Below are 26292 nucleotides of genomic sequence, written 5' to 3'. Positions count from 1 at the left end.
GTGGCCCTGGCCCCAGGGCGAGGGGCAGGAGAAGGGATGGAGGGGTCCCTGGGCAAAGAGGCCTAAGTCTTCCGGGCCCAAAATACCAACACAAAGGGCAGAAAGACAAGAGAGAAAGAGAGAGAGGGAGAGAGCGAGCGAGAAGGCTACAGAGACAGAAACACAGAGAGAGAGGCTGAGAAGAGTCGGGTCACAGAGAAAAGAGACAGAACAGAGAAGGAAAGATACAGAGACCCAGAGGGGTGGAGGAAGAGATTCATCGAGACTCACAGAGACACTTAAAGGAGAAGGACGAAACTTTGGGGGGCGATGGATATGCTCATTTTCTTGATTGTGGTGATGGTTGGATGTGTGTACATCAAAGACCCATCAAATTGGACACATAGATATACACAGCTCATGATACCTCAGTTACACTTCAATAAAGCTGCTTAAAAAAAAATAAAGCAGAAGGGAAATGAAGGAAAATGAAAGGCTTGAGAATTCTAAGGCATGTCTGACATATAAAGCATTCAGAACCATTAAAGAGAGAGGCACGGAGACACATAAAGACGCAGAGGGAGAGACAGGCAGACAGAGACATGTGGAGACACAAGAGAGAGAAAGAGGGATCCTAAGAGAGAGAGGGAGGAGGAGCGAGAGACCCAAAAAGAGATATTCAGTGGAGAGCGGATCAGAAAGATTCAGAGGGAAGCAAAAACAGAGAGAAGGAGGGGTAGAAAGAAAAGTTTGAGAGAAAAACAGAGGCAGAGTTGGAAAGATGATAAGGAGCAGGAGGGAGGGAGGCGGCACGAGTGGAAGGCGCAGAGAAGAAAGAAAGATTCTTGCGCCAAGAAGGGCGCCCCAGAGCTGTTGAGACGCCCCAGCGCGAGGCTGGGGGTGGCCGGGGAGGATAGGCGAGACCTGCGGGGACCCCTCCCCATCCCCGGGCCAGGGAGGTAGGGAGGGGCCTGGGTGGGGGGGTGCTCTGGGGGCGGAGGTGAGGGGAGGCAGGAAGAGTGATTGCTGAGGCCCGGCAGGGCGCCTCACTCCGTGGGAATGCGCCCCAGGGAGCAGTAGGTGGTTATAACCCAGGCCGCGTGCCCGGAGCCGAGGAGGAGGCGGCGGGACGGCGCCGGCCTCAGAAGTCTGCAGCCGACCTGGGAGTAGGTTCTGCACCCCCTACCTGGGGGACGCGGCAGGTGAGGCCTGGGGATGGAGACGGGGGGCGGGGGGCGGGGGGGGTGGGGGGGCGGGTGCGGAGGTGGGTCCGTGACCGGCTCTGGTCTGGAATGCGCCCCAATCTCTCTCTCCTCCCTCCTCGCCCGGACTGGAGGGTGCAGGATGTAGGTCTCAACTCAGCGCGGATGGTGGGCAACGTCCTCGTGGTCCCACCCCTGCCCTGGGAGACAGGACAGGGGAAGAAGGGGAGGGGGACAGGCTCCCAGAATCGCTTGGGCATCCCGGCCGCCATCCTCCTCTCACCAGGTGCGGCGGCCATGGCTGCAGCAGGCCCCCCGTGGACGTGGATGGTCTGCGCCCTCATAGCCCTGATTCTGAGGGTCACAGGTAACCAGACCCCTTGTGTGTGAGCCGGCCAGCTGCGTGGGTCCCTGGGTGACTCTGCGTGATCCTGGAGTGCCTGTCCCGGGGTGGGGGCTGCGTGTGGCTTGGTGTGGCTCCCGGCCTGGGTGAACGTGAGTCCGTGTCCATATCTGTGGTGGTGCAATTGTACGTGGTTGTGTGATTGCCACCGTGTGTGTGGTGCCTTCTCCCACATCGAGTGACTGTCTGTGACAGGTGGGACTACGCTTTGAGGCTGTATATGTGATTGTGTGGCCGGGTGTGTGTGCGTTTGAGATCCCCCGTGGCTGTCACTGTGTGAGTGGCCGACTGTATGCGTGCTGTCAGTGCCACTGTGCATGTGGCTCCTCGCTTTGTGCGTGACTGCAAGTGTCTGGGGTTCCTGTCCCTGTGTCACAGGATTTCAAGTGACAAAAGTGTTCATCACCATGAAAATGTGTGGCTAGGTGCTTTCGTGTGGCTGTATGTGATGGTGTGATGGTGAGATTGTGTGTGGCCGTGGGGCGGCTTGAGGGTCTCTGTACGTGTGAGTGTATGTGACCGCGTGTCTGTAGGGGGCTGTGGTGCGAGAGTGCAGCTGTGTGTGTGCTGTTCCCGTTGCTGCCTTAAGGGATGGAGTGTGCAGAAGGCGCTGTCACTACCAAAAGGTGGATGATGCTGGGGGCTGGCACTGTGCCACGCGGAGTCCACTGAGTGTAATGCTGTCACCATGCCAACGTGCCCGTGTGCAGAAGTGTATGTGGCGGTCTCTACATACATGCATATGCGGCCTGGGTGCGTGTCATTGCGATGCTGCGCGTGACATGCGGGTGAGATCATGTCAGGCTGCCCCCGAATGTGTGTCCGCGGGGAGTGTGTGTAGCTGTCCTGGAGGAGACGGTCCGTGCCTCTCTGTGCAACGGCGTGTGTGCTTGTCCGTGACAGCAGTTGTGTGAGCATTTCTTGGAGCGTGTGTGTAAATGAAGGCTTGGCTTCTCCGGGTCATCAGCAAGAACGTGAAGGCGTGAACGGCCCGTGGGGGGACCGGTGATGGAGTCGGCTATCTGTCTATCTGTCTGTAGGTCTGTGTGCGGGAGGAGGGTATTGGCAGGAGGATTCAGGAGACGTGTGTTTGAGAATTCAGAAAACCAGCCCTGCGTGCCCCCTCCCTGGGGCCCCCCAAGCCAAGACTATTCCTGGTTCTGCTCCCCTAACTCTCTCACAGCCCACAAGCTCTGCCTCCGCCCCTTTCCCTTAACTACATCCCTGGTCTGAACTTTTATCTACAGTCAGGGTCCCCTGGGACTGTGCCCCGTCCCTGCCCACTTCTACGACTCTCCTCCTTCTGGCCTTCTCCCATCCTGTCCTCAACTGGTGGATCCCCGCCCCCACTCATTATAACATCCCCTGGGAGTCTGGCCTTGGCCCTACCAGACTATTCCAAGCCCCTCCCCCTCCCACATTCCAGGCTCTGCCACCTCCAGCACTGACCCCATTTACTGAGGCCTGACTCCACTTCTTTTTTTTTTTTTTTTTTTGGTGAGGAAGATTGGCCCTGAACTAACATCTGTTGCCAATCTTCCTCTTTTTTTTTTTCTCCACAAAGCCCCAGTACATAGTTGTCCAACCTAGTTGTAAGTCCTTCTAGTCCTTCTATGTGGCACTCTGCCACAGCGAGGCTTGATGAGCAGTGTGTAGGTCCCCCCTCAGGATCCAAAACACAAACCCAGGCCACCGAAGTGGAGTGCAAACTTAACCACTAAGCCACCGGCTGGCCCCTGACCCCACTCCTTGAGCCCAGGTCCCACCCTTAAAACCCGGGGTCTCTGCCCATCCCCAGGCTCCAGCCCTTGAGCCGTGGCCCCGCCCCTGCGGTTGTCCATTCTACCCTCTCCGGTCCCACCCCCTGAGCTCTGGCCGCTCGCAGGCACCTTGAGGTCCAGTCAGAGTCCAGCCTCGCCACCTGAGCCCAGACTCCATCCTTGAGTTCTAAGCCTCACTCCTTCTTCAGCGCTTCCACACTTGCTCTCCAGGCTCCGCCTCTGGAGCCCCGGCCCCACCCTTCAGAACTCAGACGTCCTGGGGCTGGTCCCCTCTCTTGAGTCTAAAATTCATCCCCTGAGTCCAAGCTCCGCCCTTTTTTTTTTTTTTTTTTTTTTGCCTCCAGAGCCTGTTCTTGCAAATGATGTTTCTTCCTGCGACAACCCCTCTCCCCGGGGGCCCTCTGGGAACCCCCAGGACCTTGGGCCCGGGGCCGGGGTGGGGTCCCGGGCGGACGACGACAGCAGCAGCCGCATCGTGAATGGGACCGACTGCGCCAAGAACAGCCAGCCGTGGCAGGGGGCGCTCCTGCTGCAGTCCAACCGGCTCTACTGCGGGGCGGTGCTGGTGGATCCGCAGTGGCTGCTGACGGCTGCCCACTGCCGGAAGCAGTGAGTGGGGGCTCCGGGAGCGGGGCGGGGCGGGGTCCGGGGGAGGGGACGCGGGGGAGGGTGGGGGATGAGGGAGCAGGAGGAGGAGGAGCTGGGAGTGGGATTAAGGATGGAGCTGGGGAGGAGCAGGGGTGGGGACGGGGTTAGGTTGGGGAGGGTGTTCTGGTAGCGGGTGGGACTCAGGGATCAGCCGGGTTGGGGGTTGGGAAGCCATATGTCGAATGGTTTGGAATGGAGATCTGATTCTGATTCGCTTTAGAAGTGGGGTTGCGGATGAAGACTGGACTGGGACCAGAAAGAGACGTGGGGTGGACGATGGGCTTGGGTTAGAGTTAGGAATGGGGTTGGGAGACGGCTGGGCGTGCACAGGCTGATGGTTTGGGGCGGGGACGGAATCAGGATTGTCTGTAGAATTGGAGGCGGCTGGGGATGGGATGGAGATAAACATGGAGTTGGGGTAGAGTTGCAGTGGGGAATAGATGTAGGATTGAGGATGGGGTTGGGGTGAGAGCTGCGAGTGAGGTTGGCGATGGCCGGAGTTGAGGTTGGGGATGGTTAGACTTGGGGGCTGGGAATGCGTGTGTTGGTGGTTTCTGTGTGGACAAAGGGTTAAGGTTGGGGATGGGTTTGGGGCTGTGATTGGGGTGGAGATAGGCGTGGGGCTGGAGATAAGGATGGTGTTGGGGCTGGGTTAAGGATGAGGTGGAGTTGGGCTTGGGACTAAGTTTGGAGTTGCAGTTGGCAGTGAATATGTGCATAGGGTTGGGGGTGGTGACGGGCATCATCTTCCTCAGATTTTTCAGAATCCGTCTCGGCCACCATTCCCTGAATGCCATCTATGAATCCGGGCAGCAGATGTTCCAGGGGATCAAGGCCATCCCCCACCCCGGCTACTCCCACCCCAGCCACTCCAATGACCTCATGCTCATCAAGCTGAACCGAAGAATCCGTGAGACTCAGGGTGTCAAACCCATCAGCATTGCCTCCCAGTGTCCAACTGCTGGGACCAGCTGCTTGGTGTCTGGCTGGGGAACGACCAGCAGCCCCCAGCGTGAGTGTCCCGGTCCCTCTTGATGCCCACCCGTGTCTGCCTCCTCCCCTTCCTGCCTCCGAGCATTCTGCCCCTCCCCGTCTTTCTCTACCACTCACTGCAGCTCTGTGCTCTGTGTCCGTTTGACAGTTTCCTTCCCCAAGGTCCTTCAGTGCTTGAACATCACTGTGCTGAGTGATGACAGGTGCAGGAAGGCTTACCCGGAACAGATAGACGAGACTATGTTCTGTGCTGGTGACGAGTCGGGCAGAGACTCCTGCCAGGTAAGGCTCGAGACTCCTTCCGTTCAGCAGATACACACGGAGTTGCCGTCTACGTAACCCGGAACCTTGCTAAGTGCTGGGAACCCAGCGACGACCAAATCAGTTACGACCCGTGTTCTCACTGGGTTCTTATTCTGGAGCAGCGCTGGCCAGCAGAAATATAATATGAGCCGTGCACGCAATTCTAAATTTTCTGGTAGCTACATATAAAAAGTAAGAAAGAGGGGCTGGCCTGGTGGCACTGTGGTTAAGTTCGGTGCACTCTGCTTTGGCGGCCTGGGATTTGCAGATCCAGATCCCGGGTGCAGACCGACACCACTCATCAAGCCATGCTGTGGCAGCAACCCACATACAAAAAACAGAGGAAGAGGGACACAGGTGTTAGTTCAGGGCCACTCTTCCTCAAGTAAAAAAAGAGGAAGATTGGTGACAGGTGTTAGCTCAGGGCCAATCTTCCTCACCAAAAAAAAAAAAAAAGTAAAAAGGAGACAGGTGAAATTAACTAATTTAGTGATATAGTCTATTTAACCTCATGTATCCCAAGTTCCATCATTTCAAAATGTCATTCATATAAAACAATTATGAGTGAGATATCTTACATTTTATTTCATAGCAAGTCTTTGAAAGCCAGTGTGTATTTTTCACTCGGACAGCATGTCTCAGTTTGGGCTAGCCATATTTCAAGTGTTCAATGGCCCCATGTGTCTAGTGGCTCCTGTTTTAGACAGCAAGGTATAGAGGGAGAGATCAAGGCTGTTTTGCATGGCTGGGCAGGTTGGGCACTGCATAAAGATGTCACATCTAAGGGACCTCCCTTCACGTGATAGATATCACAGTTTTCTCTTATTTATTTTGGCAAGTTTCAGGCAGATGGCAGTCAAATGTCCTGTTCCCACAAAATCTGTAGTATGAAAGTTTTCCCACCAATGCTGATAAAATGTCTTGAGGAAGAGAAATAGAAGCTTGTGGTAGGTATTTTTAAAAAGGAAATATTTAATACAGAGGATTGATTACAAAGTTGTTGGAAGGATTGGAGGAGCAAAAAGGTAAAAGACCCTCTGGTCAAGAAACGGCATAAATAGCATAATTTCAAAGAGTGGTGAGGGCTAGAGACAAAATAAAGCATAGTTTTATGATAGCAAGTGATGGGGGGAAATATTCAAAAGGGTGGTTGGAGGGCCTCAAAGAGGTGGCGTCTGAGCAGAGACTGAATGACACAAAGGAGCCAGCCTTGCAAAGGTTAAGGGAAAGACGAGCATGTGCAAAGGCCCTGAGGCAGGGAGAAATTTGGCTGATTCAAAGAATAGAAAAAAGCCAGTATGTTTGGGGCATAGCAGGTAATGGGTGGGGCAGTAGGAGTTGAGCCTAGAGAGACAGGAAGGGGCCAATGTCAACAAATATTTCTTTCTTTACTTCTTTTTGGGTTTTATTTTTTTTTACAAGGAAGATTGGCCCTGAGCTAACATCTGTTGCCTCATTTTCCCCCCAAAGCCCCAGTACGTAGTTGTATATCCTAGTTGTAGGTCATTCTAGTTCCTCTACGTGGGACACTGCCACAGCATGGCTTGATGAGCAGTGTGTAGGTCCACACCCAGGATCCAAACCAGCGAACCCCAGGCCACTGAAGTGGAGCACGCGAACTTAACCACTTGGCTCCAGGGCCAGCCCCTCAACAAATATTTCTTGATCCCCAACGCAGAGCTTCTCTATGCTCTCATGGAAGCTATATCTGTTGAAGATGACAGAAATTAAAATTAAACTGTCACAACGGTTAGGACCCTTCCCTGTCTTCAGGCCCTCAAGGGTTCTAGAGGGATGTAATTTAACGAGCTTTCTGCTGGCAGGATGGACGCTTCAGTCCCACTGGCCTTTAGTCAGCTGTGGGCTCAGACATCATTCTGATGGCTGTGAGAACTGCCCCCCAAAACTTTACAAAGCTGACAATTACAGCGACTTCCCAGGTCTCCCAATTTCATGTGTGTCCCCACTTGACACTGGAAGCACACACACCCGGAGAGATGGGGGAGTGGGGGGTTTTATCAGAAGAAAGCACATCTACTTCGAAAGTCAACTTTTTAAATCACTTAGCCTTTCTGTAGCTAAAGTTAGTACCGTGTGTGTGTGTGTGTGTGTGTGTGTGTGTATTTCAGACCTCAAGTGGCTTTTTCGTGCCAGCCTGTGGTCTGGGTGTGGCCACTAAAAGCAAGAAATAATAGCCACCACACCACTAATACTCACAGGATAATAATGATCACAGGAAGCTAATTGCTGGACATCGTTTTAAGTAGTTCACATGCATCAGCTCGTTAATTCATTCCGCCATTATTATCAGCTCTATTTTACAGACAAAGAGCCAAGGCTCACAGCAGTTAATTAACTGCCTCTCAAAAGAAACTCTGCAGGGGTATTAAGCAAAAAATCACGAGAGAAATTAAACCACAAGAAAGTTGAGATTCAGAGATCCGGGCTGCCAAGCTCTTTTGCCTGGAAACGGTGTTTGCTAATGGGCAAGAAGCCAGGTCCTAGGCTTCTTTATAACTGATACCAGGTATTCTGCATAAACATAACTAAGAAATGACGGTAGAGAGTGGTGAGTATTATTATAGGGGAAGGTCCCATGGGAGAAATACGGTATTCAAAGGCTGAAGGGGAGCGTGAGAGAGAAACAGAGGGAGCCAGGCAAAGAGGGAGACAGAAGAGGTTGGGGGTTGGGTAGAGAGGGACACACGGGGCTTCTAAGGGTTGGACTTGGGGTGAAATATTAACGTTCTCTCCCTCCGTCTCTCTCTCTTTGCCTGCATCTCCCTCTGTCTTTTCCTGGGTCTCTTCATTGCTCTACTTTTTCCACCTCTGTGTCTTTGTCTCCTGCTCCCTGGTTCTTCTTCATCTGTCTGTCTCCCTCCCTCCACCCACCCACATCTCTGCCGCTCTCTGCCTCCCTTTCTCCCCCGTAGGGTGATTCCGGGGGCCCCGTGGTCTGCAATGGCTCCCTACAGGGCCTTGTGTCCTGGGGCGACTCTCCTTGTGCCCAGCCCAACAGACCCGGCGTCTACACCAACCTCTGCCGGTTCACCAAGTGGATCCAGGACACCATCCGGTCCAACTCATGAGTCATCCGGGGACCTGGCGTCCCCCATCCCCTGCAAGGACCCTGGCCTTCCTTCCAGACCCCGGTTCCTCCCCAAGAATGTTGAGATGGTTAATCTTTTCAGCTCCCCAGATCTCCTGGAGTCAGGGCTCCCCTTTCCCAACTGTGACTGACCCCGCCTGTCTAGTTGGATCCTGGAGACAGCTCCCAGAATGACCAGGGCAAGGGATGCACCTTCCTAACTTCTTCAGTGCTCCCTTCCTCAGCCCCAGAGTCCACCCCTGGTCTGCAGCTGTGACGGGAATTTGGTCCCAAAAATAAAGCGTCTGAGAGAAGTGGATTCTGTGTGTGTGGTCTCCTCCCTTTGCCACTCTCTGAATGGCTGGGCAGCTGGGAACAAGTCACTTCTCCCCTCTGCGCTGCTGTGTTAGTGTGATTGGGTTATTGCATTTGCTTGAGATCCACTCAAGCTGCTGCCAACTCAGAAAGCAAATTTGCCTGTTATTTTACCTTAAAATGAGTTTTTTCAGGAATAGCCAAAAGAATTGCAATTCAGGATGTGCATGCTAAGGCAAACCATAGGCAAATCCAGCAAAGAAGAGGAGCTGCCTTTATAGAGAAAAAGGGGGAGTAGGAAGGGGCTGTTCTAAAGGGAAGTCCATTGGAGGAAAGTAACAGTCAGGGCGGGAATGGCTTCTCATTGGCTGAGCTGTGGTGTTTCTCATTGGCTGGGCTGTGGTGTTTCTCATTGGCTGAGCTGTGGTGTTTCTCATTGGCTGGGCTGTGGTGTTTCTCATTGGCTGAGCTGCGGCATTTCTCATTGGCTGAGCTGCGGCATTTCTCATTGGCTGAGCTGTGGCGTTTCTCATTGGCTGAGCTGTGGCGTTTCTCATTGGCTGAGCTGTGGCGTTTCTCATTGGCTGAGCTGTGGCGTTTCTCATTGGCTGAGCTGTGGTGTTTCTCATTGGCTGAGCTGTGGCGTTTCTCATTGGCTGAGCTGTGGTGTTTCTCATGGGCTGAACTGTTACCAGGTGGGGAGAGAAATCTTCCTTCAGTAGTTTGCTTTCTGTCCAAGATGCAGCTCTGTGTCTTGCTCTTTGGGGTAACTGATGATGTGTGATAGGGTGTGAGAGCTCCCCCTGCAGGTCTTCCCCACTCCAACTTAATTAAAGTTTCTTTTACTAATTTCCATGCTGATTTTCATTTTCTTCACAAATATTGATCCAGTGGCTTCTTTGTTAACCAAGGATGGTTAGTTCCAGGTGCTGGGGATACTGCAACAGGCAAACTGGAGAAAAAAATCCTGCCTTATAGAGTTCCCATTCTAGTAAAGGAAGACAGACAATAAGGACACAGACAAATACATTATGTATGATAATGAGTATGTAAGCGATGTGAATAAAACAAGAAAAGGGCACGAGGAAAGAGGAGGAATGTTGAGGGGAGGGGACCTGTTTATACTGGATGGTCCAGGAGGGACCCAAAGATGTCCACATCCCGAATACCTGGAACCTGGGAGTATGGGACCTTATGGGGCAAAGGGACTTTGCAGGTGTGATTAAATTAAGGATCTTGAGATGGAAGATTACTCTGGATTGTCTGGGTGGGATCATTATAATCCCAAGGGTCCTCATAAGAAGGAGGCAGGGCCAGAATGAGAGAGAGATTGGAAGATGCTATGCTGCTGGTTTTGAAGATGAAGGAAGGGGCCGTGAGCCTAGGAATGCAGGTGGCCTCCAGGAGCTGGAAAGGGCTCTCCCCTGGAGCCTCCAGAAGGAACTCAGCCCTGCCCGCTGCCCTGCCCTTGATGACAGCCCAAGTGAGACAACATTTTGGACTTCTGGCCTCCAGACCAAGAAGAGTGTAAATCTGTGGAAGACGCTAAATTTGTGATAATTTGTTACAGTGGCCATAGGAAACTAACACGAAGGGCTTCTCGGAGGAGGTGACAAAGACCAGTGTGGCCAGAAACTTGTTTCTTTGTTTTCCTTAAGAGGTTGGGAAGCCACGGGAGGCTTTTAAGCCAGATGGTGACATTTGTGGAAAATAAAATGGAGCTGCTCATTGGCCAGAGTATAAAAGGGAGGTGGGTTATCGAGAAAATATCCATGACTCGCCATTGGAAAATGTCAGGACAGAAGCAGCTGTCTGTGGGATCTCGCTCTCCTCCCCCCAGTGACCTTTCTTTCATGGTTTCGCTCTTTTCACTTCCTCCAAGGGGCATCTTCTATTTCCTCATCCCCCTACTCACCGGGTCCAGTTATTGGCTTTTCTTAGTTCACCGTCCCCAGAGAGAGAAAAAAACCTGATTGGCTGCCCGTGGGTCAGGTGCTGACTCTCGGTCCAAACAGCTGTGGCCAAGGAGGGCGGGGCCACATGGTACAAGGCGCATCCTCCAGTCACCACTTCATCCATAACAGCGGCAGGGCAATGCTCCTAAGAAGGCTGGGGGCCTGGCAGTCAATGAAAGGGACACATCAAGAGACACGTGTTCTAGTCTTCAGCACTTTCTGAGTGACCTCTAAAAAGTCTTGTACTCTTTCTGGATCTCAGTTTCTCCATCCATAAAAGAGGAGGATTGGGATGTAACACTCTGCATGTGCCAACCCCGACCTGAGATTCTGCTGTGTACTCGCACAGAAAGTCATTCCAGGGATTATCTTGGAAATGGAACATTCTATAAAAGGAATTCTATTAGGGAATTTTATCAGTGACAAAACACTAAACTAAAAGTGGCTTACAAAATAAGGACATTTTATTATTTTATGTAACAAGAAGCTCAAAGCAAGGACACTTAGGTGGTTAGTGTGATGTCCAAAGGACGTCATTGGGAGTCCACGTACTTGCTTTCTTCTCTAACATCCTCTGCATTCACTCATTCACTTGACTATGAAATATTAGCTTGGTAATATTATAGACATTTTGGATACAGTAAATAACAAAACAGACCAAAAATCTCTGCCTTCATTCAGCTTACATTCTGGAATGGAGGAAGAAAACACGTGGGCTTTCTTCTTCAGGCTTGTAACCTCATGTTTGTAAAAAGGCTGCATGGTACCAGCCATCACATTCTCACACAACCATGACAAAAGGCAGGAAGGAGAGTTTCTCCGAGCAGAGTTCTCTTCATAAGGAAAGAAAGTCTTTCTCCAGAATCCCTCCCCAACTCCTACCCCTGCAGACTTCTCTTCGGGTCTCAGTGGAGAAAGTCCCAGTACCCATTGCTGTCGGAGAAGCTATAGAAATGATTTGAAGGAAAGAAATGAAATAGACGAACAGGGGGTGAGAAGTGGCTGCCCGGTAGACAGTCAATGGTGTGAAGAAAAACAATTAATAATATTGATATAATGATAGTCATCATCATCAGCTCCTCTCTTGTGCCCATTTCCCAGTCCTCATAACAAGTTTGGGAGACATTCTACACTGGGTGGGGTGCCAGGCTTGGGGCCACCAACCATTGGTAGCCAATGATTCATCTACTCTTCTTGGCGGTCAGCAATCTAAGGTTAATGTCCAGGGTGCTGTGGCAGATGTGGGCTTGGCCCAGCTCCAACTGCTCTCTACAAGGAAGCGTAAGTCGGGTAATGTGGTGCAGAAATAGGGGCAAATAATATTGACATAATTCCCGGTATGGAGGTAGTTGAAAGTCATAATGGTAAAAAAAAAAAAAAAAAAAAAAAAAAAAAAACCTTCTAAAGCAGAGCAGAATGGTAGCCAAGGACAATCTTTAGCATATTTTCCAAAATGTTGCTGTTAGATAATCTGCTTTTGGCATCAAGTAAGAGAAAATTCAGGCTGTCTTCAATAGGAAACAAAGTTTTAACCTCACGTGCCAAGAAATGCAAGGAAGGGCAGCTCCAGGCACAGGATCTCAGGCTCTAGGTCCATTTCTCTCTGTCGCTTTTGGTCCTCCCTCACGTGAGCTCATCCTCTTCCAGACCAATGACTATAGCCAGTCTCTTTTTGAGAAGGATGACACTTTTCCAGAAACCGCTCCTGGAGAGAATTTCCTTTGTTCTTCTTGGCTAGAATCGGGTCACATCCTCAATCAATCACAGGCCAGGGGAAATGAGATTGACGTGGTTGATTTGCACCAATCAGGATCCGCTTCTGAGATTGACACCAGAACGTCCCCTGAATCGGGTAGGTGGCAGGAGGGGCTGCTCCTTGAATGAAATCGGGGTTCTCTCATCAAAGAAGGGAGAAAGATGGAGATCGGGTGTACAACCAACGGTGTCTTCCGTAGGCGTCCTTTCAGCGTTTCAATTAACTTTCCACTGAAGGATAGGCTACATATGTAAATGTGCAAATATCATAAGTATCCTAAACTCGATGAATTTTCACGAAACGGAACACGTCCTTGTAACCAACACCCAGATGAAGCAACAGAACATGACCAGCTCCCGAAAGACCTCCTAAGGCCCCCCAGCAGTCACCAGCCCCAAGTGTAGGGACCTTCCTCACATTTATCACCATCAATTAGTTTTGCCTGTTTATGGACTTTGTATAAACATACATTTATTTATATAGATAGGTTTACAGAAACATCATAAATTGATATGAATAAAATTGCACAGCTCACTGTCTTGCGTTTGGCTTGTTTTGCTCAATATTATATTTGCGTGGTTCCTCCAGATTTTTGTTTACAGTTCTGAACATTTCGTTCTGTTTGCCACACAGTATATGTGTAAATCTATTCTAATTTACGGACCCATTTTTACGACGAATGGGCATCTGGGTCGTTTCTAGTTTCTTCAACAGTTTCAGAGGTCGTGTGCTGATGTAACGTTTGCTAAAACTATGGTGAAAAGAGCCGATTAAGGAGAAGCCGTGTGCTTGATTCTCCACGTCCCCCATCCGTGAGCTTCTTCCTCCGGGGGGCAGAGCCTGGATGCATCCCCAGGTCAGGTTTAGGCTCAAAGGTGAGTCTGACATGAGGAGGGAGGAATGTGGGTCAGAAGGCAGAGGTCGATGTGTTCTGAATCTGTCTGACTCAGCACAGGGCACGTCGGGCAAAATTGAGATGTGTTAGTCACCATTCTTGCCACGGCATCACCACCTGATCCCACTATTGCTCAGGGTGTCACGCGACCTGGATCAGGATTTCACCCTACTTCTGGGTGAGCATGTACTGCAGTTCTAAGCAAGAAGATGTACGCTGAAACCTAGTGGCTGGGTTTTCCTTGCAAGTTCTTGTTTTGTGGATAAAAGGGAGGGCGTTCTGTTCTATCCCTCCTCCTCGTCTCACCTCCCATCCGGGTGCCTGGAGCTGGACCAGCCACTTGGCACCATGAGGATAAAAGCCAAAGGGCAAAGATGGGACCACAAGAAGCAAGGAGAAGGCTGCGCTCTGGTGACTTGCTGAGGCGCCTGCTCTCAGGCATGAATTCCCAGCATCTGGGCTTAAAGAGAGAAAACCAAACCTGGGTGTCTGGGCTACTGTCATTGGTGTGGGGTTCCCTGATACAGAGGAGACGATGGGGAAATGAAGTTTCTAGGAACTAAATGCTGAGCTAAGACATCGCGCAGATTTTCCTGGGCAGGTTCGACTTTCTTTTCCTGGATGAAGATGTGTCTTTCTCAATATAGAGGCCGGTCCCGGGACCAGGAGGGGACAGACGCCAGTAAATAGTTCCTGATAAGGGTGGAGAAGAGCAGTGTATTTCCTGTACGGTGACGTAAGTGGTGAGGCGAACAGGGCTGTGGTGGTGCAAGATATAAGCTTCTCACCCGACTAGATGTTAAGACATACTACATAACAAAATCAAAGTGTTTTTCAAAAGTGTGGTATTACTGCAAGAACGGACAAATGGATCAGCAACACAGAAGAGAGAGCTCAGAAACAGACCCGTGAGAACTCAATATAATATTACACAATAGATATACAATATGATACAATAGCAACCCAAATTAATGACGGAAAGATGGGACACTTAGTGAATGGTGCTGGGGAACCTGGCTCACTGTTTGGAGAAAAATACACCTAGATTCCTACCTAACACCACACTTGATGATGGACTCCAGATGTATTGAAGAGCAACATGGGAAACATACACTTGTAAAATTAATAGAAGATAACCAAGAAGAATATCTTTGAATCTCTGTGATAGTCCCAGCAGCCTAGTGGTTAGGTTCGGTGCCCTCTGCTTCAGCAGCCTGAGTTCGGTTCCCAGGCATGGACCTACACCACTCATCTGTTAGTGACCATGCTGTGACAGCAGCGCTCATACAAAAAAAAAGAGGAAGATTGGCAACAGATGTTAGCTCAGGGCAAATCTTCCTCAGCAAAAAAAAAAAAAAAGAAAGAAAGAAAGAAAAAAGCACAGATCATAGAACAAACATTTATTAGTTTGATTATGTCAAAATTAAGGGTTTGAGTTTAATAGAGGGTAAAAGGGACCATTAATAGGCATTTATCAGAATAGGAGAAGTTATTTGTGGACAAGGGACCAATGCCTATAATAGGCAAGAAGCACCTGTGGATTGATAAGAAAAAAGATGGACACCTTTGTGAGAAAATGGATAAAGGTTATGAAGAGGCAATTTGCAGAAGCAGAACTTGAAAAAGCTAGCATGCATGTGAGGGGATGTTCAAACTCATTAGTTATCAGAGAAATGAAAAATTGAAACAATAATGAGATGCCACTTTACAGCGGCTAGGCTAGAGAATATTAGAAGGATGGAGAGGGTGGAGTGTTGTCAGAGATGGACGGGCGTCAGAATGCGGCTACTCTGGGAAGTGTGCTGCCTCCGATTCTGAGGAAGAATCTGGCACTGTTTCATCAAATTAAGTATACACACATCCCATGCCTCAGGAATCTCTCTCCTGGCTATACACCCCAAAGACATTCTTACACACCCACAAGGGGGCACACACAAGGACGTGCCTTGCAGTGTTCTTTGCGGTGGCTGGGAGCTGGCAGCCATCGCCTGTCCATCCCCAGGGGGGTTGTTGGGTAAATGTGTGGCTGCTCTCCATGGAGCTCCTGCAAAGGAGGTTGACGCAATGAGGCAGACGGATGAACACATCCAGCATAGACGGATCTTAAGAACACAGTGCTGTTTGAAAGGCGACTTACAATAGAATGAGATGGATAACGCAACGCCAATTATGTAAATTAAAATTACGCGCACCTAAGAACCACACTACACGTTTTGTAAGACTGAGGAAGGGTGGGAAGGAGGAAGGGAGGAAAGGGAGGGGAGGAATAAAAGAGGGATTCTGTATAAACCAGGGCTGAGAACGATACACATGATCTTCAACATCTGAACCAAAGGTCTAAAGGGAGTGAAAAATAACTATGATGTCAAATTGTCAAGCCACACCTTGCATGGAGGGTATGGGGGCTGAGCCCTCTGCAAGGCTGGGGAAGGGGGGTGTGTGTGTGTTTGTGTGTGTGTTGTGCGTGTTGCTCACTGTGGCCACCTTCCGGTACTTTTTTTATATCCCTGACTTGTTAAGTCAGATCCTTAATCTAACCCAACTGTGACTGATTCTCCGTTGTTTCTGTCCCCCCACCCCATCCCCCGCCACTGAAATGCACAGAATTGGCTCAGAATCTCCAAGAGGTGGCAAGGAAGAGTGAACAGTGGCCTCGGGTGTGGCTCGGAAAGCTGGCGCGTTCCACCAAGCGCCCTCGCTCTTGGCTCTTGGGATGGTTGATCCCGGCTGGAAAGCAAGGTCTGGGAGTGGCCCCAATTTTGTCAGTGGGAAGACCTTCCTCATGCATTCCACACACCAGATAAGCATCTAATTGTTGACTGCTGAGAGGCCGGCTGTGGGTTACCTTTCATCAGTAATAAGAATGAGGAGGAGGAGGAGGACGACGATGATAGCGCCATTTATCAAGAGCTGGCCACCTCGCTGAACTCATTGCGTGCCTGTCTCTCCTGGTTCTCACAGCGACCTCAGGAGGAAAGCTCTACGCGAGTCAGGAGGCTGAGGGGCAGCGAGGCTGGGGGAATTTGGCTCCATTTCTGCAGCTGGTACGTGGCAGAATAGGAATGGGGATCAGGGGAGGAGCAGAGTTGAGCCTGTGCCTGAAACCGCACTGTGCTGGAGCCAACAAAAGCAGCACAGGGACCAGGACCAGACCAGGGAGACTGACAAGAGGTGGGAGGGAGGGAGGGAGGGCCGGGGAGGAAGAGGGAATCGGGGAGGGCAAGAGAGAAGGAGGGGAGGAGGGAGGGAGGAAGAGAGACAGACAGGGAGCTGTTTTATTTTTTAAAGATTGGCACCTGAGCTAACATCAGTTGCCAATCTTCTTTTTTTTTTTCTGCCTCTTCTTCTCCCCAAAGCCCCCCAGGACATAGTTGTATATTCTAGTTCTCAGTCCTTCTGGTTGTGGCATGTGGGATGCCGCCTCAGCACGGCCTGAGGAGCGGTGCCATGTCTGCACCCAGGATCCGAACCGCTGAAACCCTGGGCCACCCAAGCGGAGCACAGGAACTTAACCACTCGGCCACCGGGCCGGCCCCCAGAGAGCTTTAAAGAGGGACTAGAAGAGATTTAAAGATAAACTGAGAGAAAGAGAGAGAGAGACTGGGAAAAAAACCGTAGAGAAAGGTTCTGAAGGAAGACTTAGGGAGATGGAGAGAGGGGCTCAGTAACATAGATAGATGGATAGATAGATAGATAGATGGATGGATGAGAAAGACAATTACAAAAGAGAGAGGGAGAGAGGAAGGAAGGATTCCTGCCGTGAGTTTTAAGGGTGGCAGTCCGGGATCCCTGTTTCCCTTGCTGCCCCTTTTTTCTCACTCCCCTTCCCCTTCCAGATGCCTCAGTGCCCCCTACCCCCACCCCTTGGCTTTGCAGCCAGACATCCCGAGCGCCCACCTCTCTTCCCTCAGGCCCTGGGCTGAGTCCCCCACGGATAGTGTCCGTCCTGCAGTAAAGAGGGGACACGGCCACAGAGGGGCTGGGCTCCGATCTGCACCTGCTCCCTGTTCCGTAACGTGGGGCCTCCTCTTGGGCTGCCGTGAGCATTTCAGGAGAGAATGCACGTAGAGGCAAAGACCCGGAGCCTGGCACAGAAGGCGCGTGTGAGAATCATTGTTTCTGCCATGACTATGAACATAGTTACTGCTGTCCTGGAGTTCCCGGGAGCTGCTAGCGCAGATGCGTAGAGAGCCCTTGCTGCATTAGCATCCCCTGGGAGCTTGTGAGAAGCGTAAATTCCTGGCCCCTCCTCAGCCCAAGTGAATCAGGAGTTGCATTTTAACAAGATCCCCTAGTGACTTGCGTGCACGTTCAAGTTTGAGAGGCGCCGCTAAGCGCCCGGGAGGAAGGAATTTTCAACCCGGTGCTGGAATCCACCATTTGCTCTCCGGCGCCACCTTGAGGCCTGTTGAAGAATTGACCTGGGCAAGCCGACGACGGCGTGGCGCGAAATTTCCAGCCCCGCGTCTCTGCAGACCAGTTCTTAGGCTCACTTTGGGCAGGTTACTTGACTCCTCTGAGCCGTAGATGCGTCAGACTCCTTACCTGTAACACCGAGATTGCAACTCACGCACAGTGCCTGCCCCAGAGTTGGTGCTGACAAAACGTTCTACCACGTTCAGGATGAGTCCTTGCTTCCCAGATGGAGCCTGGACATAATGTAGGGAGCAGGCTACCGAATCCATGGTGTTATGGCTTAAGTTGCATCCCCCCCTCCAAAAGATGTTGAGGTCTTAATGCCCAGAACCTGAGAATATGACCTTATTTGGAAATAGGGTCATTGCAGATATCATTCATTAAGCTGAGTAGAGTGGACCCTTAATCCAACTCGCATGGTGTCTCTATAAGAAGAGGGAAGACCCTGTGAAGACAGACACACAGGGGGAGAAGGCCATGTGACGACGGAAGCAGAGACTGGAGTGATGCAGCAGCAAGCCGAGGAGTGATGGCCACCGCCGGAAGATGGAAGAGGCAAGGAAACATTGTCCCCAGTCTCAGAGAGAGCACGGCCCTGCTGACACCTCCATTTCAGATTTCAGGCCTCCAGAACTGCGAGACAATAAATGTATGATGTTTTAAGTCACCCAGTTTGTGATACTTTGTTACAGCAGCCTTCGCAAATGCACACACATGGGAAGGCTCATCTTCTATGTAAGTTAGATGTGGGCACTAGAATATCTCAGGGTCCCTTTCCTCTAGAGGAAGAAATTAAACATGTCTCCTTTACAACAGAGGATATACTAATGGCCGATAAGTGCATGAAAAGATGCTCGACATTATCAGTCATGAGAGAAATGCAGCTTAAAACCGCAGTCAGACACTACTATACACCCATCAGATTGGCCAAAAATAATGTCTTATATCCCCCAAACTCCAAAATATAGCAGAGATGTCGAACAACCAGAACTCCCGTACGTTGTTGGTGGGAGCGTAAAACGGTGTAACCACTTTGGAAAAAGGTCTGGGAGTTTCTTATAGTACTAAACACGGTCTGCTCTATGCCCAGGAATCCCACTCATGGGTATTTCCCCAAGAGAAGCGAAAGCCCACGTCCACTCAGACTTTTACAGAGGTGTTCATGGCAGCCCCAACCTGGAAGCAGCCGAGGTGTCCGTCAACCAGAGAAAGGACAAACCAACGGTGGTGCGTTCAGATACTGGGAGGTGCCTCTGTCATTACAAGGAACAAATTGATGCTACATGAGTGAACTCAAGATGAAAGAAGCCTTCCTTATGTCTCCATTTATGTGAAGTTCCAGGAAAAAACAACAGTAATCTGTGGTGGAAAGAAATCAGAAGGCTGCTTGCCTCTTGGTTGAGGCAGGGGTGGGGGTTGACTGGGAACTGGCAGGAGAGAACGTTCTGGGGTGATGGTAGATGTTCTGCATACTGACAGGGGTTTGAGTCACACAGGTGTGTGCATTTGTCAAAGCTCATTGAAAAGTACAACGTGGGTTTTGTGCATTTCATTGTATATGAATTTTACCTTAAAAAAGAAACAAAGTTCGAATTATAGGAAATGACATATATGTTTGAGACTTTAGGAAGAAGTGTACTGATGTCTATGACTTACTATGAAATGCATCAAAAATAAGATAGATGGGTGGATGGATGGATGGATGGGTGGATGGATAGATGGGTAGATGGATGGATGGATAGATGGACAGATGGTTGAACAGATGGATGGATGGATGAATGGGTGAACAGATCCTTGGACAAATGGACGGATGGCTGGACAGATGGATGGATGATGGATGGATGGATGGATAGATGGTTGGACAGATGGATGGATCAATGATTGGACAGCTGGATGGGTGGATGGGTGGACAGATGGTTGGGCAGATGGATGGGTGGACAGATGGTTGAACAGATGGACGGATGGGTGGACAGATGGTTGGATGGATGGATGGATGGATGGACAGATAGTGGGACAGATGGATGGTTGGACAAATGGATGGATGGACGGATGGATGGATGGATGGATGGATGGACAGATGGTTGGATAGATGGATGGATGGATGGGTGGTTGGACAGACGGACAGACAGATGGATGGATGGTTGGACGGATGGATGGATGGATGGTTGGACAGTTGCATGGATGAGTGGATGGATAGATGGTTGGACAGACAGACGGATGGACGGATGGAGAGATGGATGGATGAATGCATGATGGATGGATGAATGATTGGACAGATGGTTGGACAGATGGATGCATGGATGGATGGTTGGGCGGATGGATGGATGATGGATGGATGGACGGATGATGGATGGATGGATGGATGATTGGACAGATGGTTGGACAAATGGTTGGACAGATGGATGGATGGATGGACAGATGGTTGGACAGATGGATGGATGGTTGGACTGATGGATGGACAGGTAGATGGATGGAAGGTCAACAGACATGTGATAAAGCAAGTATAATAAAATGTGAATAGTGGAATTCAGGTAGTGGGTATATGGGTGTTAGCTGTAAATTTCTTTTAATTTTACAATATATTAGAAAATATCCATACGAATATTGGGGGGAAATCAGATATGTGTCTGGGTGAGTTGCAGTAGTTGAGTTCTTCTCCATCTTAATTGCCACCACCTCAGAACGAGCTGTCTTCTCCTCCCTGGATATTCATTCATTCATTCAAACACTTGTTGAGCACCAACTCTGTGGCGGGCACTGTTGTAGGTTCGCAGACTGCAGCACTGAACAAGTCAGAGAAAGTCTGTTTTGCGTAGAAAAGGAGAAAGACAATAATCAAGTGAAGTACGTGTTTCACATTTCCACGGGGGCGTTAAATGCTATGAAGGTGAATAAATCGGGATAAGAGGACAGAGAGTACTTGGGAGGGGTTTTACTTGCCATCCACCGGCCAAGAGAGGCCTCTCCGGGGAGGTAACGCATCACAGAGCGGAAGCAGCGCGGGAGGGAGGCCCCGAGGTGACTGCGAGCCTCCGGGATGCGCCATGCGCCGCACATGCAGGCACACTGGATGGTCGTAAATGCCCCCGCCCCCACCCCCGCATCCCCCGCACGGGTCTCTGCATCTGCTCTCGCCCTGCTCTGCCCTCGTCTGTTCCTTACACGACAAACAGGAGTCTGAGAACTGCCTACGGGGAAGGAGGCGTCTTTTGTTCTGCAGATCAGCCTTTGGGACTTTGGTGATGGGGATGGAAGAAGTGGATCGCTGCCTCAACAGTGAGAAGAGTGGGGAGTCCATGGGGCGGAGGAAGAGAGGACTGATGGCGAAGAGGAGAGAGGATTGAGCTGCGTGGCCTGCAGGTGGGGAACCTCCTCGTGAAGAGGGGTAGGAGACAGGAGGATCTTTCCAGAGCCAGGATGCTGGAAGGTCAAGGCTGGAGTCCTCACTTTGAAGTCGATCCTTTTTGGCAAACCCACCATCAATAAGCCTGCCTGGGAGAGCATTTTGTGTGGAAATCGAGAATTGTGTCCCTTCGGGTGGCAGTAGGATTCTGAGGTGCTCTAGATGGCCAGGCTGGAATTCTGTTCATGTGGATCGGGGTGGGCTTGGGTGAAGTCGGTTTTCTGCTTAAAAACTGTTGATGGCTTTCCACGACTTTTAGGATAAAGCCCAAATCTGTCACCAGAGTCTTCAGGGGCTGGCATGGCCTGGCCCCTGTTAGCATCCCACTTTCTCGGCCTCATTGGGTACCACTCCTCTGCTCCATGCCTCACTGAGTGGGAGGAGCCCTGAGGAAACTCAAAACATAAAGATTTTGCGTATTTCTTTTAAAAAGATGAATCATCTATAGTTACTCTTTTTGTTTCACTTGCAAAAGAAAAAAAAATTGTAAAGGTAAAAAATACTAATAAAGGGACCAGCCTGGTGGTGTAGTGGTTAAGTTCGCATGCTCTGCTTCAGTGGCCCAGGTTGACTGGTTCGGATCCTGGTCAAGGACCTACCCCACTTGTCAGACAAGCTGTGGTGGCAACCCACATACGAAATATTTGATTTGGCGCAGATGTTAGCTCAGGGCTAATCTTCCTCAGGGGGAAAAAAAAACCTAATGAACTTTTCCTGGCCATAGATATTTGTTGAGCCAATCAAGTGGGTCCATAGATAAGTGGGTTGAATTCTATTAGGTTGTAGAGCAAACTCAATATTCTGTATCAAATATGGTTTATTTTTTAGTTTTACTTTAGACCAGAGGTGAAAGGGGTTGCATTTATCATATGCCACGTTTGCTGGCACATCATTGTAAGGCCTTGGTCTTGTTTTATTACATAATTTTGAGGTCCTTTTTTCCCCATTCCCTTTTCCTATTCCCCTCCTACCCTGGGCTGAGACTAGGGTGAGGCAAATGAGGTATTTGCCTCAGGAGAAAAATTTAAGGGAAGCCAAAAACCCCAGTAATCAAGACAAACAATATTTTGGGGCAGTATTTTTAAAAATTCAAAATTAATGCAAACAAACCTATATGGGGATCCGACCCTGCCCTTCCATGATGTATGTGCCTCACCCTAATCCCGGTCCTGCTGGATGCTGTCTGTAGTTTGAATTTTGGTATTCTGTTCATCACGGATAGTCACGTTAATTTTTAATTTTTAAAATACTGCATTAAAATAGTGTGTATTCTTGATCATTGAGGTTTTTGGGGCACCCAAGATCCTCTTCACCCTCCTCCTGGTCTTGTGAGCTTTCCCACAGGTCACCACCCTATGTGGCTCATTTGTATCTTTGTGTTTACGTGGGTTTCTCACAGCAATGAGTGTGCCAATCTACAGAATGTGAAGACACAGCTCCTCACAAGACTGCCCTCGTTTCAGATGCCAGCCACGAGTTTGGGGGTCCACAGGGCCACCCCCACTTGAGACCAGCTAGCTACAAATTGGAAGACCCTATGGACCCCCTCGGGTTTAGTAAATCAGGATCACAGGACTCAAAAAAGCACTATAGTGACAGTTACAGTTTTCTTATAACAAAAGGATACAAATTAGAAGTGATGCATAGAGCGAAGTCAGGGATGTTTCTAAATGTAAAGATCTTGTCATCCTTAGAGACCTGTTATCCTCCAGGCATCAGACTGACAGTTCTCAAAGGGTGTTGCCAACCAGAGACGCTCATTCAAACTTCAGTGTCCAGAGTTTTTAGTGAGATTATGTTACGGATTGATTGACTAACTGGCTGTGAATTTGGGGGGGGGGTCCCCACTTCCCCTTCAGGTTCAGTACTTTATTAGACCAACTCCCAGAACTCAGGAAGGTACTATGTTTACAATTACAGTTTTATCATAAAGAATACAAATCAGGACCTGCCAAATGGAAAGATGCACAGAGCAAGGTCTAGGAGGGTCCCAAATACTTCTGTGTCCTCCGGATTTGTCACCCACCCAGCACACCATTGTGTTACCAACCAGGAAGCCCACCAGAGCTTCAGAGTCTAGAGTTTTTATTGTGGTTTGATTATAGAACGATGATTGATTGAATCATTGGCCGTATGATTGAACCCGGTCTCCAGCCCCCTTTCCTCCCCAGGCCCAAAGTCCCCATCTTCTAATCATACGGTCTTTCCAGAGTATCCTGCCCCCATCCTGAGTCATCTCATTGTCACAAACTCACACAACATGCACTCCTGAGCACAGCCAAAGTCAGGAAGGAGGGGCATCATTGGATGGCCAAGAGATGGCATTGGGAGCTGGTGGCATTGCCCCCAAAATATGAACCACGTCCAACCAATGGTCAAAGAGAGCCAGTAAGGGTAACGTACAGACAAAAGGTATGAGACATAAGATGGAGGGAATTTGAAGCCTGGGTCTGGACTTCACCAAGTGAAATGGGCATGAGGACCTGACTCTATCTCCAACACCCATCTGTGTTTCCCATTAAAAATAAACTTTAGAGGGGCTGGCCGGTGGCATAGTTCGTGTGCTCTGCTTCGCCGGCCTGGGGTTCATGGGCTCGTATCCCGGGTGCAGACCTACACACCATTCATCAAGCCCTGCTGTGGCGGCATCCCACATACAAAATAGAGGAAGACGGGCACAGATGTTAGCTCAGGGCCAATCTTCCTCACCAAAAAATAAATAAATAAATAAACTTTAGGGTGGAAGGGTTTAAACATATACCCCAGCAGAGAGAATAATGTAGTAAATCTTTATGTGCCCTTCACCAGCTTCAAAAATTATCAGTACATGATCAATGTTGTTCCATTTATGCACACCCCCCCCCAATACATACACGTGGATTATTTTGAAGCCAATCTCAACCGCATTTTATTTCTTCAGAAAACACTTTGAAGAACTGTTTCTCTTTAAAGAACATAAACACTTAAAAAAACATAACTACTATACCATTACCATATGAAAAAATTAACAAGAACTCCTTCATATCACCAAGTATCCAGTCAGTGGTCAAATTTTCCTGATTGCCCTGTAAAAAAAAGAAAATTTATTCTGATAATTTTTTTAGATTATTTGAATCAGGATCCAAACAAGATCCATACACTGCATTTGGTTGCAATGTCTATCTCATCTCTTTTATTCTATAGCAATGCCGCCCAAAATGGTGGCCATCCCTCATATATGGCTACGGAGGGCTTGAAGTGTGGCTGCTCTGACGCAAGATGTGCTGTACCTACAAAGCCTACGCCAGATTTCAAAGACTTAGCAAGAGAAAAATGTCAATGATCTCAATATTTTTATATTGATGACATGTTGAAATGACTATAATCTGTATGTATCAGGTTAAATAAAATATATCATAAAAATTAATTTCATCTGTTTCTTTTTATTTCTTTTTCTTTTTTGTTAAAAATATGTTCTTGGTTATAGAAACACTTTTTTTTTTTAAGATTTTTTTTTTCCTTTTTCTACCCAAAGCCCCCCGGTACACAGTTGTATACTCTTAGTTGTGGGTCCTTCTAGTTGTGGCACGTGGGACGCCACCTCAGTGTGGCTAGACGAGCAGTGCCATGTCGCGCCCAGGACTCAAACCGGCGAAACACTGGGCTGCCTGCAGCAGAGCGCGCAAACTTAACCACTCGGCCACGGGGCCGGCCCCTGTTTCTTTTTATTTCTTAAAATGTGGCTACTGGAGGAGATTCTGGGTTGGTGAATGCACCGAGGTACTGGAAGGGTGGTGTACCCAGAGAGAGCACGTAAGCTCTGTGCCCCTCCGGTCCCCCATACCTTGCCCTAGGCATCTCTTCCATTTGTCTGTTCCTGAGTTCCTGCCTTGTAAATGAGTTTGGCCAACTACATGGAAGAGGAAGTATTATGTGGGACCTCCAGGGAGGCTACTTAAAGGCAGCTGACTTAGCTGGGGAGTAGCCCTTTAGATCTTTCCTTTCTTTCTCCTCTCTGTACTACTTAGAACTTGGATGTGATGTCCAGAGCTCTTGCAGCCATTTTGGGCCAAGAAATGACCCTGAGGATGGAAGGTATCTAAAAAAACGATGGAACAAAAAGGTAGCAGATGCCTGAGTTCCTGATGAGGCGATACCAGCCGTGGACTGCCCACCTCTGGACTATCTGAAATCAAGAAGAAATAAACACCCATCTGTTTAAGCTGTCCAAAACTTTTCAATTAATTAAAAAATAAATTTTTAAAATGAGGCTACTAAAATATTTAAAATTACGTTTGTGACTTGCATTATATTTCTGTTGAAGAGTGCTTGGTCTACTGGTTCATTCTCTCTCTCTCTTTTTTTTTTCTCATAATATATTTATTGTTGAAGAATACAGGTTGTTCATCCTGGACCTTTCCACATCGTGGATTCTCCTGATTGCCTCCTTGTGGGTTTATGTAACACATTCCTCCATCCTCCGGTGGTTAGAGTAAGAGGCATGATCTGGTTCAGGTTCCAGCTGGGGACAAAATATTTCAAAGCTGGTGCTGTGTCCCAACTGTCACATCAAATCAAGAGACGCAGGCTGTTGGACTGTCTCTCTTTGTGATGTTACGATCCCAGCATTGTCATCGTGACCCATCTATTGTCCACTTCCCATCCAGGGCCGCTGTGTGGCCGAGTGGTTAAGTTCGCACACTCTGCTTCAGCGGCCCAGGGTTTTGCCGGTTCGGATCCTGGGTGTGGACATGGCACCGCCCGTCAGGCCACAATGAGGCGGCGTCCCACATGCCACAACTAGATGGACCCACAACTAGAATATACAACTATGTACTGGGGGGCTTTGGGGAGAAGAAGAAGGGGAAAAAAAGATTGGCAACAGATATTAGCTCAGAGCCAATCTTTAGAAACAAAATTCCCATCTGCTTTTCCTCCTGCCAGCCTTACCAGCCAATGATGACCATTGCCAAGATCCAGGATTTCATTAGGGGTTGCAAAACCCTGATTTTATAACCACATCAGTCTCCTGCATTATCCTGGAATTCTTCTGTAAGAAAACATTCGCTCATCAGCTATTCAGTTCCTATGAGAAACACTGAGGTATATGAATGAAGGAAATAAAGGCGCCCTGGGATCTCACCATCCACAGAAAACCAATGTCGACATTTTCGTG

The 26292-nt window shown here is 49.2% G+C and overlaps 1 protein-coding gene and 1 long non-coding RNA gene across 2 annotated transcripts; both read left to right on the top strand.

The window, feature by feature from the left end:
* Positions 1 to 355: 355 nt before the first annotated feature.
* On the top strand, positions 356 to 8716 carry KLK5 (kallikrein related peptidase 5). The gene is made up of 6 exons (XM_008544486.2): positions 356 to 1181; positions 1468 to 1548; positions 3710 to 3974; positions 4769 to 5025; positions 5155 to 5288; positions 8243 to 8716. Exons 2-6 carry the CDS (start codon positions 1479 to 1481, stop codon positions 8396 to 8398), a joined length of 882 nt encoding a protein of 293 aa, XP_008542708.1. The 5' UTR covers positions 356 to 1181; positions 1468 to 1478; the 3' UTR covers positions 8399 to 8716.
* Positions 8717 to 16168: 7452 nt separating this feature from the next.
* On the top strand, positions 16169 to 18401 carry LOC139085518 (uncharacterized). Its single transcript, XR_011543865.1, has 2 exons — positions 16169 to 16362; positions 17230 to 18401. It is a non-coding gene; the product is annotated as an uncharacterized lncRNA (long non-coding RNA).
* Positions 18402 to 26292: the final 7891 nt, after the last annotated feature.

This window comes from Equus przewalskii, chromosome 9 (genome assembly GCF_037783145.1).
Source record: "Equus przewalskii isolate Varuska chromosome 9, EquPr2, whole genome shotgun sequence".
Lineage (NCBI taxonomy): Eukaryota > Metazoa > Chordata > Mammalia > Perissodactyla > Equidae > Equus > Equus przewalskii.
Note: the sequence above shows the minus strand (reverse complement) of the source record. Positions and strands in the feature narration are given on the sequence as shown.

Excerpts from the sequence above, each read along its gene's own strand:
- KLK5 (XM_008544486.2), top strand. The coding sequence starts at position 1,479 with ATGGCTGCAGCAGGCCCCCCGTGGACGTGGATGGTCTGCGCCCTCATA. Across the intron at positions 1,549-3,709 it reads CCTGATTCTGAGGGTCACAG|AGCCTGTTCTTGCAAATGAT; the intron begins GTAACCAGACCC and ends TTTTGCCTCCAG. Across the intron at positions 5,289-8,242 it reads CGGGCAGAGACTCCTGCCAG|GGTGATTCCGGGGGCCCCGT; the intron begins GTAAGGCTCGAG and ends TCTCCCCCGTAG.